This window comes from Podarcis cretensis (assembly GCF_951804945.1).
Source record: "Podarcis cretensis genome assembly, chromosome: 17".
Lineage (NCBI taxonomy): Eukaryota > Metazoa > Chordata > Lepidosauria > Squamata > Lacertidae > Podarcis > Podarcis cretensis.
Window position 1 is genome coordinate 1,250,850 of NC_137187.1, and position 19,741 is coordinate 1,270,590.

The 19,741-nt window shown below is 44.1% G+C and overlaps 1 protein-coding gene across 7 annotated transcripts in view; it reads right to left on the bottom strand.

Annotated features, from left to right (window-relative positions):
- STYK1 (serine/threonine/tyrosine kinase 1) overlaps positions 1–19,741 on the bottom strand; it is a 25,376-nt gene continuing 5,635 nt past the window's right edge. For 4 of the 7 annotated variants that reach the window (XM_079960313.1, XM_079960312.1, XM_079960310.1 and 1 more), the window contains exons 2-10: positions 13,758–13,868; positions 12,685–12,828; positions 11,220–11,489; positions 9,638–9,819; positions 8,265–8,348; positions 7,004–7,215; positions 5,828–5,868; positions 5,235–5,331; positions 1–626 (exon numbers count right to left, since the gene is read on the bottom strand). In XM_079960313.1, the coding sequence (XP_079816439.1) occupies positions 422–626; positions 5,235–5,331; positions 5,828–5,868; positions 7,004–7,215; positions 8,265–8,348; positions 9,638–9,819; positions 11,220–11,489; positions 12,685–12,828; positions 13,758–13,824 (1,302 nt within the window). In that variant the 5' untranslated portion in view covers positions 13,825–13,868 and the 3' untranslated portion in view covers positions 1–421. Of the gene's footprint in view, positions 627–2,603; positions 3,216–5,234; positions 5,332–5,827; positions 5,869–7,003; positions 7,216–8,264; positions 8,349–9,637; positions 9,820–11,219; positions 11,490–12,684; positions 12,829–13,757; positions 13,869–19,741 lie in introns of those variants that run through there. The other 3 variants (XM_079960316.1, XM_079960315.1, XM_079960314.1) reach the window with 2 other exon arrangements.

Here is a 19,741-nt window from a genome sequence, read left to right on the forward strand (position 1 = left end):
GATCAAACCCCTTTAAGCTCATAGGGCCAGCAGATTAACACCAGAAGACAAAGCCACCAATCAGCTATGCCCTTTTGGGCTTTCCTGGTCAGCCACACAGGCTACCTTCACCTGGTGTAGCCGGCCAGTCGAAGCCGTTTCCTGGGGAACTATCAATTCTTCATCTACTACTAAAGTTACAGTTCTATGAACAGTTGTACGGGTCACCCATTGAAGTCAGTTGGACTTGCTTACAATAAAATGCGCACAATATCATGATGCACACCTCTTCCGTTACAGCAAGGCTTCTTAACATCCAGCTTCATTTTCTCCTTCATTTTTCCATGCTGAACTGAAATGATGCCATTTCCTTTCTTGATGAGTCTTCAGAAGCTACCATTTCGCAGAGTCTGCCTTCTGTACATTATGAAAAGGCACCTTTTTAGAACACGGTGTAATCTGTGGCGAGATCTCTCAAGTCAATCCCAGCTACAGCGGCATACAGCTCAGGCACCACCAGCTCCGGAATTTGCAGAACAGCCTGGTCATTGCTGGTCTTGATTCCTGTTTGCAGCCTCCTGATCAGCTCAGTGGGGGAAGGGCGATCTGTTGGAGTCCAGCGCCAGCAGGCCACCATAATGCTATACCTGTCAAAGAAAGCGTAGTGGTTCATCTCACGGATTTGACCTGTGCATCTCTCTTTATGCATCTTGCAGAATGAGGTGGCAGAGTCAGCAGACAGTTTCTGGTCTGTAACATTTTGGATTGTAAGAGGGATTGTGGAGGGCTGCATATTTTATAGCAGTCATAGCTGGTGGCGCTGTAGTCTAAACCACTGAGCCTCTGGGGCTTGCCGATCAGAAAGTCGGTGGTTTGCATCCCCGCGATGGGGTGAGCTCCCGTTGCTCGCTCCCTGCTCCTGCCAACCTAGCAGTTTGAAAGCAGCCCAGTACGAGTAGATAAATACGTACCGCTGTGGCGGGAAAGTAAATGGTGTTCCCATGTGCTCTGGTTAACCATCATGGTGTTCCATTGCGCCAGAAGAGGTTTAGTCATGCTGGCCACATGACCTGGAAAGCTGTCTGTGGACAACGGTATCTCCCTTGGCCTGAAAGCGAGATGAGCGCCACAACCCCATAGTTGCCTTTGACTGGACGTAACCATCCAGGGATCCTTTACCCTTTTTTACCTATTTTATAGCAGTGGGTAAACCTTAGTCTTATAGGGACGCGGGTGGCGCTGTGGGTAAAAGCTTCAGCGCCTAGGACTTGCCGATCGGCGGTTCGAATCCCCATGGCGGGGTGAGCTCCCGTCGTTCGGTCCCAGCGTCTGCCAACCTAGCAGTTCGAAAGCACCCCCGGGTGCAAGTAGATAAATAGGGACCGCTTACTAGCGGGAAGGTAAACAGCGTTCCGTGTGCTGCGCTGACTCGCCAGATGCAGCTTGTCACGCTGGCTACGTGACCCGGAAGTGTCTGCGGACAGCGCTGGCTCCCGGCCTATAGAGTGAAATGAGCGCACAACCCTAGAGTCTGGCAAGACTGGCCCGTACAGGCAGGGGTACCTTTACCTTTTTAAACCTTAGTCTTGGATGGAGGGGAGGTTGTAGTCTCTGCCCGCCCCTCCAAAATTAAGGTATGTCATTTACCCTTTTTTACCTATTTTATTCCAGGGAGGAATTGCTCCTGTCCATATGCCCAGGTGGGCTACAGCATCCCTCAAAGCAGAGATCCCCGCAGGGGTCTCCCTATTGATGTGGGCCATAGGACTCCCCTGCTGCTGGGCTGACCCCGATTCACTTCCGGCAGGCGGGTTGGAAGCCAATGGTTGTGCTCAATGCCTATGACAAACCTCTTACACCTGTAAACAGTTGTGGCCTTATTTGCCCCAATTAAGCTGTGCTGTGTCTATTCTTCCTAGCCAGTCGAGGGGCACTAAAGGTAAAAGTAAAGGGACCCCAGACTGTTAGGTCCAGTCGTGACCGACTCTGGGGTTGCGGCACTCATCTCGCTTTACTGGCCGAGGGAGCCAGCGTACAGCTTCCGGGTCATGTGGCCAGCATGACTAAGCTGCTTCTGGCAAACCAGAGCAGCGCACAGAAACGCTGTTTACCTTCCCACCGGAGCGGTACCTATTTATCTACTTGCACTTTGACGTGCTTTTGAACTGCTAGGTTGGCAGGAGCAGGGACTGAGCAATGGGAGCTCACCCCGTCGCAGGGATTCGAACCCCTGACCTTCTGATCAGCAAGTCCTAGGCTCTGTGGTTTAACAGCGCCACCCGCGTCCCTTGAGGGGTGGTAAGGGCACCTGAATATGCAATGCTATCCCTGTCAAAGAAAGGGCAGTGGTTCATCTCACAGTGCAATGCATATTTAGGCATCATGTATCACAAGGTGGCAGAGTGAAAGGCAGCTTTTGGTCTGTACGGTTTTGGATTGTAGGTGGATACAGTGGTGCCTTGCAAGACGAAAAGAATCCGTTCCGCGATTCTCTTCGTCTTGCGGTTTTTTCGTCTTGCGAAGCAACCCTATTAGCGGCTTAGCGGCTTAGCGCTATTAGTGGCTTAGCGGCTATTAGCGGCTTAGCGGCTATTAGCGGCTTAGAAAAAGGGAGAAAAAAGTGAAAAAAATCGCAAGACTCGCAAGACGTTTTCGTCTTGCGAAGCAAGCCCATAGGGAAATTCATCTTGCGAAGCGCCTCGAAAAACGGAAAACCCTTTCGTCTAGTGAGTTTTTTGTCTTGTGAGGCATTCGTCTTGCGGGGCACCACTGTAGCTACATATTTTCGAAACTCCCAGGGTTATATCACAATCATGTCCCTCCAGTCATAGAAAGTTTTTTATTTTATTTTAGGGGACCCTTTGCAATAACATGAAAACCACCTCTCCTTTCTGGTCTTGGATGCCTCCCCTGGAACAAATAGCCTTTTGTGAGCCAAGGGACACACCTAGAGACAGCCCCCTATGGGAAGAAAACTAGCGTATCTCCCTTATATGCTAGTTTACCACGTGTAGAAAGAAATAACAAAGGATCTTACAGCACCTTAAAGACTAACAAATGTATTATGGGATAAGCTTTTATATTCACTAGAATCCATTTCATGCAGGGAGTTTTCGATGTGAGGAAATATTCAAAATGATCTTGCACGCCATTCTGAAGTGCATAATACGTTCTTCTACTCCATCTCATTCTGTATACTGTGTAGCTTGGCTCCCTTGGGAGCCTTCTGTAACAAACTGTGACATGTTTATAATAAAATATAGCGTAAGGAACATAGGCACTTGCAGGCAGAAAACCATGCATAAAGTGCTCTAGACAATTGCTTTTGCCTCATGTTTACTGTTGTTTTGCCTTGTGAAATTAGTTTTCAGGAAGCCTTTTATTTGAGAGGTATATGACCCAAAGTAACAGGCAGAATGTAGACTTCAGGGCCAAATCACACAGCCCGTTATTCATCCCCCCCCCTAAAAAAAAGGTGTGCTAAAACTAACTACATTTATTTTAAGGGGGGGGGCAGTTGAGAGCCTTGCACCTATTTCCTGCCACCAAAAAACCCTACATTGCTATTTGTATCCAAAGGAGCTATTTTTTTGGTGGGGGGGGTGATGGGACCCTACCTCTGACTAGGGCAAATAGCAGCCACGGAGGAGGAGATCTTCAGCAAATAACTGGGGTGGTCCTCTAATCTGGATTGGGAGCATGTTCTGGATCAGTTGTGGATAACCTTTGGCCTTCTGGATGTTGCTGAACTACAACTCCCATCAGCCACAGCAAGCAGGGTCAGGGATGATGGATGCTGGAGTTCAGCAACATTTGGAAGGCCAAAGTTTCCCCCCATCTCTTCTAGACTGTGGGCGCAAGCCTGCTTCCACTTCAAAATAAGAGCGGCTAGTTTCAGGAACACAATTTTTAAAACGGCAAATGTTTGACCTTACTCTCACAGGGCAAAATACTGTGAGAATTTGTTTTATATCATAAATATGCAGAAATTTCTTTAAATCAAATTTACTGGAACATCTCTGTGTTCACTCACATGCTTCAGCAGATGGGTGATTTAGTAGCACCCAATCACTGCTCTTCTGCATTAAGATGGAAGTTGAGTGGCAACTTGACTTCCAGACTTCAGACAAGGTGAGAAGTCCCTCTTTCCTCAGCCCCAAGTGTGTGAGCGCAGAATATGGACTACTGCATGTGGGGAAAAGGATCAGCATTCTATTTCCCCTCACTACACTTATCCCAACTGCCCCCCTTCTAGAATTTTTTGGGGAGGCGGGTATCAAAGCAAAGATATTTGGCAAGGGAGGGGTTAAACTGAGGAGAGGAAAACACACCTGCTTTTGCTGCCCATCCACACTTCTTCTTGTCCCCATGTCTAGAAAGCACAGCTCTGAGCACTTGTCTGCTTGCCCCACACTTTCTAGGAATGGGTCTGAGCAGTTTTGCCCTTGCTCTGTCGCTGTCCCCTGGAAAACCTGCTCTTTAGTGATAAACCAGAGCAAACGCCAATCTGGAGAAAATCCTATTGACGTTTGCACTGATTCAGCAGTAAAGATTGAGTTTCCTTGGGGGGGAAAGCAGCAGGGCAAATCTGGATGAGCCCTATAGTGATGAAAGTACTGTATTTTTTGCTTTATAAAACTCACTTTTTCCCTCCTAAAAAGTAAGGGGAAATGTGTGCGCGTCTTATGGAGCGAATGCAGGCTGCACAGCTATCCCAGAAGCCAGAACAGCAAGAGGGATTGTTGCTTTCACTGCACAGCGATCCCTCTTGCTGTTCTGGCTTCTGAGATTCAGAATATTTTTTTCCTTGTTTTCCTCCTCCAAAAACTAGGTGCGTCTTGTGTGGTCTGGTGCGTCTTATAGAGCGAAAAATACAGTAAGTCCCACTACATTCATTGGGGCTTATCCTCATGCAACTCAGTAGGATTTACTTCCAGGTGAGCCTTCATAGGCTTGGTCTGTTTCCCGACATATGGAGCTAAGGGATGCAACCCTCCTGATTTAGTCACATGTAAACCACTGCTGTATCCTTTTGTTCATTAAGGAGCCACGAAGTCGCCGACAGGCTTGTCTTGGGATGGGGGCATGAAGGTTCAACATTTTTCAAATGCTGGCTCAGGTGCAAAGGTGCTTCTTGCAGATAGCAGGAAGGAAACAGAATGATCTGTGGTGGGTCGATCCTTTAGGAAACGAGGTAATAATTTAGAATAAAAGGCACAGCCTGCATTATAAGATGGGAAGCGGAGAAATCTTACATGGCTGGCTGACAGCTGGAAGGCCTCTTCATAGTGTGCTGCCTCTGAAGGTGTTGCAAGATATCAGAAGGGGGAACCTCTGGAAACGGTGGCGCTCCTGGGTGGCAAAACAAAATGAAAACCCACGAGAGTTTTTACACTAATTAAATGAAAACATTCATTTAAATCCAGATGAGACATGAGATGGGCTCTCATATGTGTTTTTTGCTTTTGTTGGAAGCAGCTAAGACGAAATGCAAATTGAAGTAAGGTTTCGTGTGGGGTGTTTTAATTTGACCATGCTTGACACAGAATCATACGGTTGGAAGGGGCCACGAGGGCTATCTACTCCAATCCCCTGCAATGCAGGAATCTTTTGACCAAGGTCAACCTCAAGGTCAACCTCAAGGTTAACCTCATGACCCTGAGGTTAAGAGCATCATGCTCTGCCAACCGAGCTATCCACTTCCAAAGCCTGCTTAAACTAAAAACTCAGTTGCAGCTTTGACCAGAGGATCTTCCACTCTTATCTAGCACAATTACTCAAACACATTTTTTAAAGTAAACATGATTAGGATTGCAGCCTCTTCTCAGGATTGCTTTCCTCTACTTACCTAATGTGATCATCTCATATAGTAAGATTCCAAAGGACCATCTGCCATAAAACAAAACGACAAAAGCAAAAGAGAAAAAAGAAAAGGGTTAACAGAAGCGGTCACTTCATACCTTCCACTGAGAGCTGTAGGGAAAGTACCTTAAGGCTAGTCTGGGCCCTAACAAATTCAAGGAGCCAGCAACTTCAGCAAGCACCAGGGGAATCCTGATGGGTGTACATTGGAAAAGTTCAACTCTTTGCAAGCTAGGACGAGCTGTTGCTGAACCACAGCGATAGTCAGTGTGAGACCCTGACATCCTGAGTGATGAGGACCTGATGATATGGGTAACGAAAATATCATACCTAATAAAATCCTAAAGAGAACAACAGCAGCAGCACAGAGGATGTGGCATCACAACATTATTGGATTGTTCTGCTGGAGTGTGTCAAAGTGACTTGTGTCAAGCTGCACCTACGTAAGTGATGGAAAAGGTTTAAAAACTCTATTCCAGTCACTGATCAATGTAAGAGGACATTTGGAATTTAATTTGTTCAATCATTCGTACACTTATTCGTTCACTCAAACACCTTCTCACCTTCAGACGCTCTCACTTTTGGCTGAAGATAACAGCATCCTTAAACTATGGCGCTGGTTGGATAATGGAACTTTATTCCAAAATGCTAAGAAGTTTATAAAGCCATTTTGCAAACTAGGTGAACAGAAACGAGCCAAATGTTCAATTCAATTAGCATAGGAAGTACCGAGGATTCTTATTCTAATTAATCTGATTGATTGCTTTCTCAGTACACTCGTAATATTAAGCTTATGCCATTTTCAATCTGTGTTACATTAGTGTATTGCATTTTCCTTTATGTTACTATGTCTTTCTTCAAAGTTCATGATATTAATTTAATTATGAAGAAAATAGTATTCTCTGAAGGAAGCAATGTGTATCAATAAAACAACTGATTTGTTTCAGCCTTGAATCTCCGAAGGCGGGGGCTGTGTATCAAAAAGAACTGACCAAACTAAGAGCCAACAGTGCAGTTGAGTAACCCAATATTATAGCTTGGGCTGAAGCAGTCAAATTACCAGCTGGAAATACGCCTACATCTGTTGAAAAACAGGCAGGCGTACTCTGGCAGGCCTTTGACCAACCAGCCTAGCTTATGAGATATCTGAATGGACGCGTACATGTCTGACTTGATGTTGGGTGGTTTCTTCTTCATCAGTCGCTCTGGAGCCTGCCACTTGAGTGGAACGGATTGTGCGATGGAGCTCGGACCACAGGAGTGGCCTCTGTATGCCAGTCCCAGTCTGCAGAGCTTCACAGTAAATGCATTGCCAATTAGGACATTCCTGGCTGCCACATCACCATGAAATAGTTTCTTCCCCTGAAGAAAATCCTGGAAAATTTAGAAATGATATGTTGTCAGCTGCTACATTGAGAGCACCTCTCCCTGTTTTAACATGAAGTATGCATCAACACTTACATCTAGATTTGGCAAGTCCTATCAGATATTCAGCACACACAATCAAATTAGGTTCTACAACAGGAAATCAGTTATCTTGAGGTGGGGAGAAGGTTTGGTTAGTATTTTCCTAGTTTCATACAGTATTTATCTCTTGTAAGGCTGTGTTTTCCTAGCTGTAGGCATGAAATTGTTTCATACAGTATTTATACTTTGCAATGCAGCAGCACCCAGAGGTTTTCTTCCAGTTGTGTTAGGAATATAGGAATCTCCTTGGACCAATGGTCCATCTGCTCAGCACTGTCTCCTCCTGTCAGTGCCTCTTCATGAGACAGGAATGCGTCTTTCTCAGCTCTTCCCAGACATGCCAGGTATTGAACCTAGAAACTTTGCACGCAGATCATGTGCTCTGTCACGAATCTTCAAAGACTTTAGTAGACATTTTATTTTATTAAGTTTATAATTTTCATTTATTACAAATAAACATGTCTTCTTTTTTTTGATTATTTAATATTTATTTATACAACAAGAAAAAAACACACAAAAAACACAAATAAACATTTCAACAACAACAAAAATAAACAATTCTCACATATCAAACCCTGACTTCCCTTCCCCTCTTCTAGCAGTTCCGTGAATTTACCCTCTTTTTCTTTTCTCCTGCATATCCCAATTAACTATTTATTTTTTTCCTCATCTATTTCATATATGTTTTAGAAACTGCAAGTCTTTACAATAATACTGCTAATGTCTTAATTTGTTTACAATTTATTTGCAAATATTCAATAAACGAGTTCCATTCCTTAATAAAAAGTTTGTCGTCTTGATTTCTTATTCTTCCGGTAACTTTAGCCAATGCATAGTCCATTTAGTAGACATTTTATGTCTCTTGTGAACCAAACAAATTACCTAGAGTGGGTGTTACTCTCATGCTCTGAAGGAAGCCAGTTGTGGGTGGGGCTGAGCTTAATTAATAAACTTACCAGAGCCGACGCAATTTGTTGTCCAATTTTATAGACCTGTTTCTCTGTAAGATCAAGCGGCAATCCGTCCATGGTCACCACATCCTAGCAAGACGGAAACAGGTGGTTTGATATACACTCGCCACATCCCCAGTGAGATGGGAGGGACAATGCTACCAGATTGTTTCCTTTGGAAAAGGGGCAGTCGTGTCTTTCACGTCAGAAGGCAGGCCTGAGAGAGCAGCAGGGAAGATGGCTGACCCTAAACTGGAGATGGACTAGGAGGGCACCCAGGGAAAAGGGAGCAATGGCCTTGCATAGGCAGACCTGTGTCTCCACTGGTAGCCACACATGAAAACAGGTGGGTGTCTAAAGTTCTAAGTACAACCTACAACAGGGGTCAGAAAGGTTTACCTCACCTGGGCCGGTTCACTCCAGTGGAGATCCCTCTGTGGGCTGGATTGTGCGTGTGCTTGGCGCCATGATTTCTGGCGTCTGCGCAGACGCAATTTCCAGTGTCTGCTCATGCACAGATGCGATTTTCAGCGCCGCAGAAGCAAGTCCCTGCGCTGTGCTGGTTTAGTGCAGTGCGCGGGGACTCGCCGAGTGGGTGGCTTGGTTTGGGGGCAGCTCGTGGGCCAGTTAAACGACCCTCATGGGCCGCTTGTGGCCCAAGGGCCTTAGGTTGCCTACCCCTGACCTACAACTCCAAACTGTTTCTGTACTCCTCCTCCTTAATCAGAAAGTGTCACATCCCCCAAATTGCTATAGTTATTGCACCCCCAGCTATAATGTTCCCAGATCCTCAGCAAAACTGTAGCTTTAAAATATACAATTTTTTTGCACCCATCCACTCCAGGTATTGGTTGCATAGATTTTAGCTCAATTGTTTACTGTACTACTACATATCTATTCCCATGGTCCTTATAGTTAGGACATAGTTCCTTATTATTGTTAGTTGCATCACAGTTTCTGAACGGTGAGAACTTTTAGGGTTCCAGAATGTACCATGGGGTGCTTTCCTTGGACTGAATATAACTGTGATGCCACACTTACTTACACATCTATAGAGGTTAAGCTCAGGATGAAAAGTTCACAGCATTAGATCTCCAGTGGATCCTGTTCTCCCATTAAAGTTCCTAAGTACTCACAGAGAGCAAGTCATATCTCCTGTGTGTTTTATAGATTCACCTGTCTATTGTTCTCTTTTAAACATATACACACACTTTGGTGATATCATTTCCAGCCAGGGAGGGGGAGAAGAAAGACATGCCCATTTCCAGAAGACTCTCTGGTCATGAACTGCTATGGCAACAATTCACCTGTATGTACTATATTACAATATATTGGAGACCAATCAGATCTAGCTAGCCACAGCCTTTCTTAAGACTTACCCTGCGGCAGGTCCAAAGGAAGTTCAAAAGATTTCCGTTGGAAGCATCCTCCAATATCATGTAAAGCGGCATCCGATGCACACAACACCCTATTAACTTAACAATGTTTTCGTGATTGCCAAGAAACTGATAAAACTTAATCCTTTCCATGAAATCTTTAATCTCATGGGAGCTGGCAGACTCTGAAAGGGAAGTTAAAAATGAGTGAGAGAAGCTGGTATGACTTTCTTAATCAGGGGTCAGCAAACCTTTTCAGCAGGGGGGCAGTCCACTGTCCCTCAAACCCTGGGTAGGGGTGGACTATATTTTGGAAAAAAATAAATGAACGAATTCCTATGCCCCACAAATAATCCAGAGATGCATTTTAAATAAAAGGATACATTCTGATCAAAAACATGCTGATTCCCGGACCGTCTGCAGACCGGATTTAGAAGGTGATTGGGCCGGATCCGGCCCCTGGGCCTTAGTTTGCCTACACATGCTCTTAATGATTCTCCTTTGGGAAGCTAAGAAGGAAGAAAGGAAGGCCTACTCTGGTTCAGAGAGGCCCCAGAATGTTCTGATGTTCTGCCAGAATTGAGTTGTTTTAGCAGATGTTAACACTTAAAATCTCTCAGGCATTTTGACCAGAGCAGCGCTATTACCTCAAGCTCCACTGAGAAGCAGAAAACAGATGGATTCTCATTTTCTTCTTGCTTCTAAATTCCACACACACACACACACACACACACACACACACACACACACACCCCTAGCTAGGTCTCATACCCAAAAGAGTAAAAACCATTTTTTGTGCTAGAAGTGAAGAGAAAACTCTTCAGAGGCTCTAGCACTGGTCTCTGAGCCTGGATGGAAAAGGAAACGGCTTGCAAGAGCAAGACACACACACACACACACACACACACACACACACACACACACAGCCTTTGCAGAACAGCATAGCTAAACACCACATCAAGTATATTAAACCCTCTGCAGGGGTAGCCAACTCCCAAGAGACTGCGATCTACTTTCAGAATTAAAATCTGGCAGTGATCTACCCCCGTTTTTTTAGGGGTTCAGCTCAAACTTATTGAGTTTTTTTGGGAGGAGAGCCCTATTTTGGGGGGGTTAAGGTGCAGGCTTCTTGGGGGGGGGGGGAGGAAGGCAAGGGAAGTTGGGGTTAAGTCACAAAAACATAGCTATGGATGAAAACAGCCACACAGAGGGAGCTCCATCTTCCCTTCCTGAGTTCAAACAACAATGGAGGGCGGGATGAGGGAGCAGGGCTACCAATGCAGAGGAAAGGGAGTCAGAGATTGACCGCGATCTACCAAAACATTGCAGGGATCTACCAGTAGATCGCGATCGACCTGTTGGACATCCCTGCAGAGGGTTTTGCAGTGTTCTATGCAGCTGCAGCTGCAGGACTGAACAGAAGGTATGGATTCTACACTATCAAAGCACCAATGTTACTTCTTTGTCTAGAGTAGACAGGTCTTGCCAGTTCAGCGCAAAGCTCCCACAATAAGACAGAGGCACACAAATAAATGAAAAGTTAAAATTTCCAGGCCTGTATGAAGCTGGATGGCATTTGCATTACCTTTCAAGGCCTTCAATAAGACTGGCTGAGTTTTCCCAGGGTTGCTGGTCTTCAGCTCTGCTCTGTAGATTCCCCCAAAGCTGCCATTTCTTATAAGCTCCAGTGACTCCCAGGATATTTTCTCATGTGGAATCTCCAGCTCCTTGAAGGTTAAGGCTGCAGTTTTAAGCAAGGAACTCCTGGTTGTCTCATTTAATTGGATGGTAGTATGTTCTGATATGCTGACCGTTTTCCCTGGGCTTTTCTTCTTTTTTGATACTGGGACATGACCTGTAGGCAAATGTAAAACTTGTGGTGAAACACAGAGTAGGCATTTCCCACTTGCCACCCCTTACATTTTAGTTTTAGCCATGTACTCTCTAACCCTCTGTTCTGGGAAATATCTTAAAACAGGATTTCAAAAAGACAGATGTTCTTGCAACACAAATAGCCAATATAAAACATTGGCTCTTTTTATTTATCAATAGAAAATCATTGTTTAAAGAATCATGGAACTTTGAAGTGTCAGGCATAGCTCTAATGGCTTTAGCCCAAACGTAGAAGAGTTTTCCTGCACAGCGAAGAAGCTAGTTGAGGTGGAAATGACTAGTCAGCTAGACTCAGAATAACTATTTACAGGATTTATTAAAAGGAAAAGAAACCAGCAGAGTTTCTGCATACAAAACAAAGTAAAATAAATCCTTTCTCTCTCTCTCTCTCTCTCTCTCTCTTAACCATACACAGCACTCCTACTCCTAACACACCTAACCCAAACTGTGCTAGCATTCCTAGATAACAGAGTTGAGTGCTGGTCGTTAACCAATTGGAGTAAGTAGTTTCTAGGTCAAGCAGACCTTGGCTTTCTGCCAAGAGTAAATTGACACTGCCTTGAGTTAATTGTGTGAAGCCAGAATCTGTAAGTTTTCATGAGAATCAATTAACAGAAACTGAACAAAGAATGCCCCAAAATAATGCATGGCATGCGGCAATGGAACTACCACCACACCCCCAGCTGGTGATTCAGATGCATTCTAGATCAGGCTTCTTCAACCTCGGCGCTCCAGATGTTTTGAGACTGCAATTCCCATCACCTCTGACCACTGGTCCTGCTAGCTAGGGATCATGGGAGTTGTAGGCCAAAAACATCTGGAGGGCCGAGGTTCAGGAAGCCTGGTCTAGATTAACATCATGGTGGAAGAGAGCTATGGAAGCTATGTTGAGGCAGCACCGCAACATGAACAGGACTCTAAGTATGAAGGTGGCATGTTCTCAGATCTGTAGGGGTGTGTCAGGTCTTAGGGTATGACTTGAAAATTCAAGACCTTAGTCACCTCAAGGTCTTCAGAGAAAGTACTGTATAGTTGTTTCTGAGCAACTGGTAATCAGAGGAGCACAGCACACGATCCTGGAAGTGGCATATAGGCATTATGACTATCCCTCCAAGTTTCTTTTCCTGCCACCGGGCAATTTTGACAGCTATCCTTACCTTCTTCTCTGGACTCTGGAGAATCCTGCTGCTTTGCCTTCATGCTCTGGTAATGGAGCCAAAGGATGACACTTAAGATAATGACAAATACCCCTATCAAGAGGACTGGTACAATGATTACTTCAGTCTGATTCTCTCGTACAACTGTCAATGGAAATAGCAAATGATAATAAAGTTATAATAGCTAGTGTTCATCTGGCTCATCACAAGCAGGTGTGCAGTGCAAGAGTTATTCAAGCTGTTCTCTCGCTCTCTGCAACAAAAGCATCTCTCACAAGGACAGAAATGACAGGCCAAACGATCTATCAAGTTAAGATTATTCTGGCTTCTCAGACTGCAGCATAGTCACGATAACTTGTGAACATCTTGACCTTGAACATGTTAAAAACAAAACGCTTACTTGCTGTAAGAACCTATGCCTAAAGATAATTTTAAGCTCAAAAGCTTGCGATCTTTTAGAAATGGTGGAAGGGCCATTAAATAAAATGACGTTTAATTTATTCCATATTCCATTTTCTGGAAGCCACATGCCCTGACTCCCCAGGGTCCCAATCCACCAGAACTGCTTTTGGGTTTACTGACTTTAGACTTCAGTACATAATTAGTGGGAAACCACAAAATTATAGTACTTCTTTGTTATCCATAGCCATTTATGATTTTTGACCTGTGGAAAGGGCCAGGGAGCGTCTTTCTGCTGCTCTTCTCTGCCTTGAAGGTAGCTATTATTATTGGTTTGCCAAGGGCATTGCTTATGAATATATTGCTTAAAATAAACAAATTACAGTTACACATTCTACTTGGTTGTACGTATTGAGCTTAGCTGAAACAGTTAAGGGAAGACACAATGCAGGCTAGCGCATAAGATGAGAACCCGTAAGAACGTTAAGAAGAGCCCGGCTGGATCACATCAAAGGCCCATCTTGCAAGATCGTTTTGATTAAGGAAGGCTGATAGAATTGTCCAACTAAGCCAGAAAACATTTTCTATAAACTATTGATTTGCTTCAGCTCAGCATGTGCGATCTTCCCAGATGTAGAGTGCACTAAAAGAGAGAAAGTCGTTTTCATTCTTACCACACAGTTCATCATTCTTCTGACAGTCCAGCAGTGTGCGTGAGAGCCTCCTTATTTCTCCTGCCATGTTTGGTCAAATTTGGCCTGCTCTTCATCAGTTGTTGGAGTCCACTACACAGATATAAAGGGTTAAGCAAAAAATGAAAACAAATATATTTTCCTGGTGCAAAGTTTTTGAAATTCCAGCAGTGGACATAGGAAAAATACAGATTTCATTGGCATATACAAAAAAGAGAGAGTACTATGAATTTAGAAATAAAAATTCAAGTTCATTCACATGAGCACTTAAGAAATTGAGTAACAGTACTGTCTAGACTTGAGAGTCCCATGGACTGCAAGAAGATCAAACCTATCCATTTTGAAGGAAATCAGCCCTGAGTGCTCACTGGAAGGACAGATCCTGAAGCTGAGGCTCCAAGACTTTGGCCACCTCATGAGAAGAGAAGACTCCCTGGAAAAGACCCTGATGTTGGGAAAGATGGAGGGCACAAGGAGAAGGGGACGGCAGAGGACGAGATGGTTGGACAGTGTTCTTGAAGCTACCAGCATGAGTTTGACCAAACTGGGGGAGGCAGTGGAAGACAGGAGTGCCTGGCGTGCTCTGGTCCAGGGGGTCATGAAGAGTCGGACATGACTAAACGACTAAACAACAACAACTATCCAGACTAAATAATTTTATAATACAATTATATAGAAACTTATCAAACAATAGCAACTTGCAGTGCCTAATTAGTACAGCCTACAAAAAGCTAGTTGCTCTACTTCAATGACCATTTTGAATAAGGACCTAAATTCAGTTGAAATTTGGTTAGACACAGCAAATGTTCCAGACCAGGGCTAGGGTACATTTGGCCCTCCAGATATTGCTGAAGTACAACTTCCATCACCCCAAGCAAACATGGCCAATGGCCAGGGGTAATGGGAGTTTGAAGGGTTTGAAAACAATTCTGTTACTAGGAATTATCCTTAGCTGTCTTAATGTGCAATGTAAGACCCTTGTGTATGGATCTGTGCTATGCTCTATATGGATCAGCTGTCATTTTGTAATAGTGGTATCTTTCATTTTAGCATGATCGCAAAAATGGAAAGACGGAGGAATTGCAGCTGTTTTACTTTTTCATGTTAGTGGTATTTGCTGCCCCCCTCCTCAAAACCTCAACAAGTCTGAGCTGCCCCCTTTTAAAAAAGCTCTACAGCTTTGAGTTGCCCCTTCCAAATTGGGGGCACTGGGTGAATTTTTGCACCCCAGTGCTGCATATGCTAAAGATGGCCATGCTATGCCCTGAATCATTTATATATTACCTCCCTGATAATAGAGATTTTTTGGTTTTGAAATCTTTTATTATATTTATTTTCAATTACATTTTCATACTCATCGACATGATGAAAATACTAACACTCTGGTATACATGCAATACTCCTACTCTCATTTCAGTAATCATTACCTGGCCTCATTTAACACATTGACACTCATTTAACACTTAAGGCTTTACAATAGTCTGTCTTACACTGGCCTCTGAAACTAACCTGACCATAATAATTTCCCCTTTTGAAAAAATGTTTAATAGAATGTTTAATCTCACAATGGGACTGTTTTTGCTTACAGAACAATGGGTAAGTAGAAAGTAGAAAACCTACATTTTTGGGGAGTGGTTCCTATGTCAGTAAACAGCCAAAGTCAGATAAGGGAAGTCAATAAAGTATCATTCCAAAGCTTTTGAAGTCACCCTGTGAACAAACAAGCTAAATAAATCTGCCACATCACAAAGTCACACCCACCCCACCACATGAGACCACACATGCAGTTGTATGCTTGAACAGCTATGTGTAGGCAGTGCACATGTGTACAAAAATGAGGCATGTAGAAGGGTGAAACATGCGAATAAGGAAATAGATGTTATCTGCATGGCACAAAAGTAATTCTTAAAACATTTACCCTTGCAAGGTGGGGAGTTTTCAGACTGCAAAATGTCTTGTGACAGAAGCAAAACAAACACAAGATGCAAAGACTTAATTGTTGACTATGAAAGCAGTATCTTTCACATTTGTCTGTTCTTGGGGGGCAGAACACAAGAGGAGCATTCTTGGAACAGATCAGAAGTCCACATGCAACAGGGCACAAAAACATCAGCCTCCCTCCCTGCTCATCTCCTTCCATGCCACTGAAAAATGCCACCCCCAAGTAGCCAATGAGAGCCACCTGTCGTAAATGTTCCTAATTACATTTATCACAAGTTATCTAGGCCCAGAGCTGATAGTGAACCCCATGAATTATTTGTGGGAGTAAAAAAAAGTTGGGCTGACCTTGCTGGAAAATCGAAAATTGTAGTTGACTTGACAGTCTCTCCTTGCCTATGAAACCCCCTTCTGCCTTCACCAATGGCTTGGCTAGATGGGCAGCTGTGTGCTTTCAGGAGCCACCAGCCTGAAGGTGCTGTGAGTGCTTTCAGGCCATGGAGTCCAACTCTTCCTGTTCATTTCCAGGCTGGCAAGGAGTGTATACTACTAGTCACTGCTGCCAGCAGCAACCAACACTACGGATCTGGCAGGAGGAAAGGTCAGTGTCTGAATATGTTGCCAGTTTGGTCCTGCACTTGGAAGACACAGCTCCCAAACAGTCCTAAGCCTTCCCCCCAACTTTGGGGCAGGGTGGTGGTGGGGATCGCTGCCCACTGCTGAAGCTTCCAAGTTGGGAGGAAGTCTGGATGTTTGTCAAGCTCATCAAATGAAAACTCTATACAGTTGTCACAAGAGAATTTGTTACTATTAGTGGCAGTAGTTGTAGTAGTGGACGCGGGTGGCGCTGTGGTCTAAACCACTAAGCCTCTTGGGCTTGCCGATTAAAAGGTTGGTGGTTCCAATCCCTGTGACGGGGTGAGCTCCCGTTGCTCTGTCTCAGCTTCTGCCAACCTAGCAGTTTGAAAGCACACCAGAACCAGTAGATAAATAGGTACCACTGTGGTGGGAAGGTAAACAGCATTTCAATGCACTCTGGCACTCGTCATGGTGTCCCGTTGTGCCAGAGGCGGTTTAGTCATGCTCACCACATAACCCTGAAAGCTGTCTGTGGACAAACGCCGACTCCCTTGGCCTGAAAGTGAGATGAGCGCCGCAACCCCATAGTTGCCTTTGACTGGACTTAACCATCCAGAGGTCCTTTACCATATATATATATATATATATATATATATATATATATATATATATATATACAAGGATCACAGTTGTTGTTGTTGTTTAGTCGTGTCCGCCTCTTCGTGACCCCCCTGGACCAGAGCACGCCAGGCACTCCTGTCTTCCACTGCCACCCGCAGTTTGGTCAAACTCATGCTGGTAGCTTCGAGAACAGCGTCCAGCCATCTCGTCCTCTGTCGCCCCCTTCTCCTTGTGCCCTCCATCTTTCCCAACATCAGGGTCTTTTCCAGGGAGTCTTCTCTTCTCATGAGGTGGCCAATGTATTGGAGCCTCAGCTTCACGATCTGTCCTTCCAGTGAGCACTCAGGGCTGATTTCCTTCAGAATGGAGAGGCTTGATCTTCTTGCAGTCCATGGGACTCTCAAGAGTCTCCTCCAGCACCATAATTCAAAAGCATCAATTCCTCGGCGATCAGCCTTCTTTATGGTCCAGCTCTCACTTCCATACATCACTACTGGGAAAACCATGGCTTGAACTATACGGACCTTTATTGGCAAGGTGATGTCTCTGCTTTTTAAGACGCTGACTAGGTTTGCCATCGCCTTTCTCCCAAGGAGCAGACGTCTTTTAATTTCGTGGCTGCTGTCACCATCTGCAGTGATCATGCAGCCCAGGAAAGTAAAATCTCTCACTGCCTCCATTTCTTCCCCTTCTATTTGCCAGGAGGTGATGGGCCCAGTGGCCATGATCTTCAGTTTTTTAATGTTGAGCTTCAGACCATATTTTGCGCTCTCCTCTTTCATCCTCAATAAAAGGTTCTTTAATTCCTCCTCACTTTCTGCCATCAAGGCTGTGTTATCTGCATATCTGAGGACCCAATCATCTTTAGGCTGTTTGAGGTTTCTCCCTTCTTTTGTGTTTGTTTGTTTGTTTGTTTTGAGGTGAGAGTTCTTGGGGGGGGGGGAGACTCATGTGTGCCCAATCCCAGTCGCATCAAATCCTTATTTTTCCTCACTGCTGTCCATGGGCAACTAACTCTTTATTCAGCTCCCAGGGAATTTAAAAATAACTTCTCAGTGTTTACCAGGTTGTGACCTAGATTGTTTTTCTTCCTGCCCTTTTATCTGCAGATCTGCATATCTCTGTTCTCCCCTTCCAACCATTCCATTCTATTTCTCCTTCCACCCAAGTGGTAAGGTCTCTCCCCCCCTACACACACATCTCAGTTCTGTGCCACTGAATTATTATTAGGTCATTGGAGAAATAAACATTCCTAAAGTCCTCCCATTTGTGAATACCGTGAGTAGGGCCATGTAACACTTTTGAGGTGTTATAATCTGACGAACATCTTTGAAACAGGAACTTATCCAGAACCCTGCCTGTTGTTAGCTACTTAGAGCAGGGGTGTTGTTGTTTAGTCGTTTAGTTGTGTCCGCCTCTTCATGCCCCCATGCACCAGAGCACGCCAGGCACTCCTGTCTTCCACTGCCTCCCTCATGCTGGTAGCTTCGAGAACACTGTCCCACCATCTCGCCCTCTGTCATCCCCTTCTCCTTGTGCCCTCCATCTTTCCCAACATCAGGGTCTTTTCCAGGGAGTCTTCTCTTCTCATGAGGTGGCCAAAGTATTGGAGCCTCCGCGTCAGGATCTGTCCTTCCAGTGAGGACTCAGGGCTGATTTCCTTCAGAATGGAGAGGTTTGATCTTCTTGCAGTCCATGGGACTCTCAAGAGTCTCCTCCAGCACCAGAATTCAAAAGCATCAATTCCTCGGCGATCAGCCTTCTTGATGGTCCAGCTCTCACTTCCATACATCACTACTGGGAAAACCAGAGCTTTTACTAAAGGATGACTAAAAACCATTAAAAAACAACTAAACATTAATGAATTACAACTGTTGTTTCGGTTTATCGACTTTAAAAGCTCCTTCACAAGGACTTGGGTGGTCCTGTTTTTTGTTTTTACTTATATTATTGAGTAACTTTGGTTAAGTACTATGTAAACTGAGGGTGCTATATAAACAACAAATGATCTATAAAAAAAATGAACTTCAAAAACATGTAGACTGGACTGAGTTTGTTGTGCCCCTGATACCCTGCAGGCCCTTAGCACATTTCCAGACCCAATTCTAAAGGTCCTACTATTCCCCCCCCCTCCTTATTTAAAGTCAGTGAGATTGCACAATCCACATATTCATCAGAAGAGTCTTTTTGTTTCACACAACAGTACAAAAATAACTTCAGCACTATTTTTACAAGCATTTTTTAAAAAGTCAAATTTTAGCGCATCTTTTCTGAAGAAGCATTCAAAGTGGGTTCGCAACAACAACATCGAGTTCATGACAAAGAGTAATGTAGTTTTTTTTTAAAAAAGGACAGATCCTAGGATGACTGAAGCAAACCATATTGCCTAGAATGGCCCAGCTGTACCAGAATAATCTAAGATAAGCAGACACAAGCCATGCTTCTGCAATGAGGGCAGAAAAAATCAGATAAAAACACATGAAGTAAAAAGAAACATCACTGCAAATGATGTAGATAAAGGCAAATGCTGAACTACAAGCCTGATGTTAAGCTCTTTGTGCATCACAGACAAACACAACAGCCACCTGTGAACTGCATGGTGACAAAAGCAGAGTTCATTGTCTCCATGCTACATTGTTCCTAATATAGGAGTTACCATCTGCTTCTCCACCAAATATTTGTGCATGCAAGCTGTACTGTATACTTTTGACGATTTCATATGTCTAGTTTAAAGATATATAAAATACATTATTCTTTATCAATAATCTAATGCCATTTCAACATAGAAAACATATAATAAGACTAAACATTACTCTGACACTCCAAAA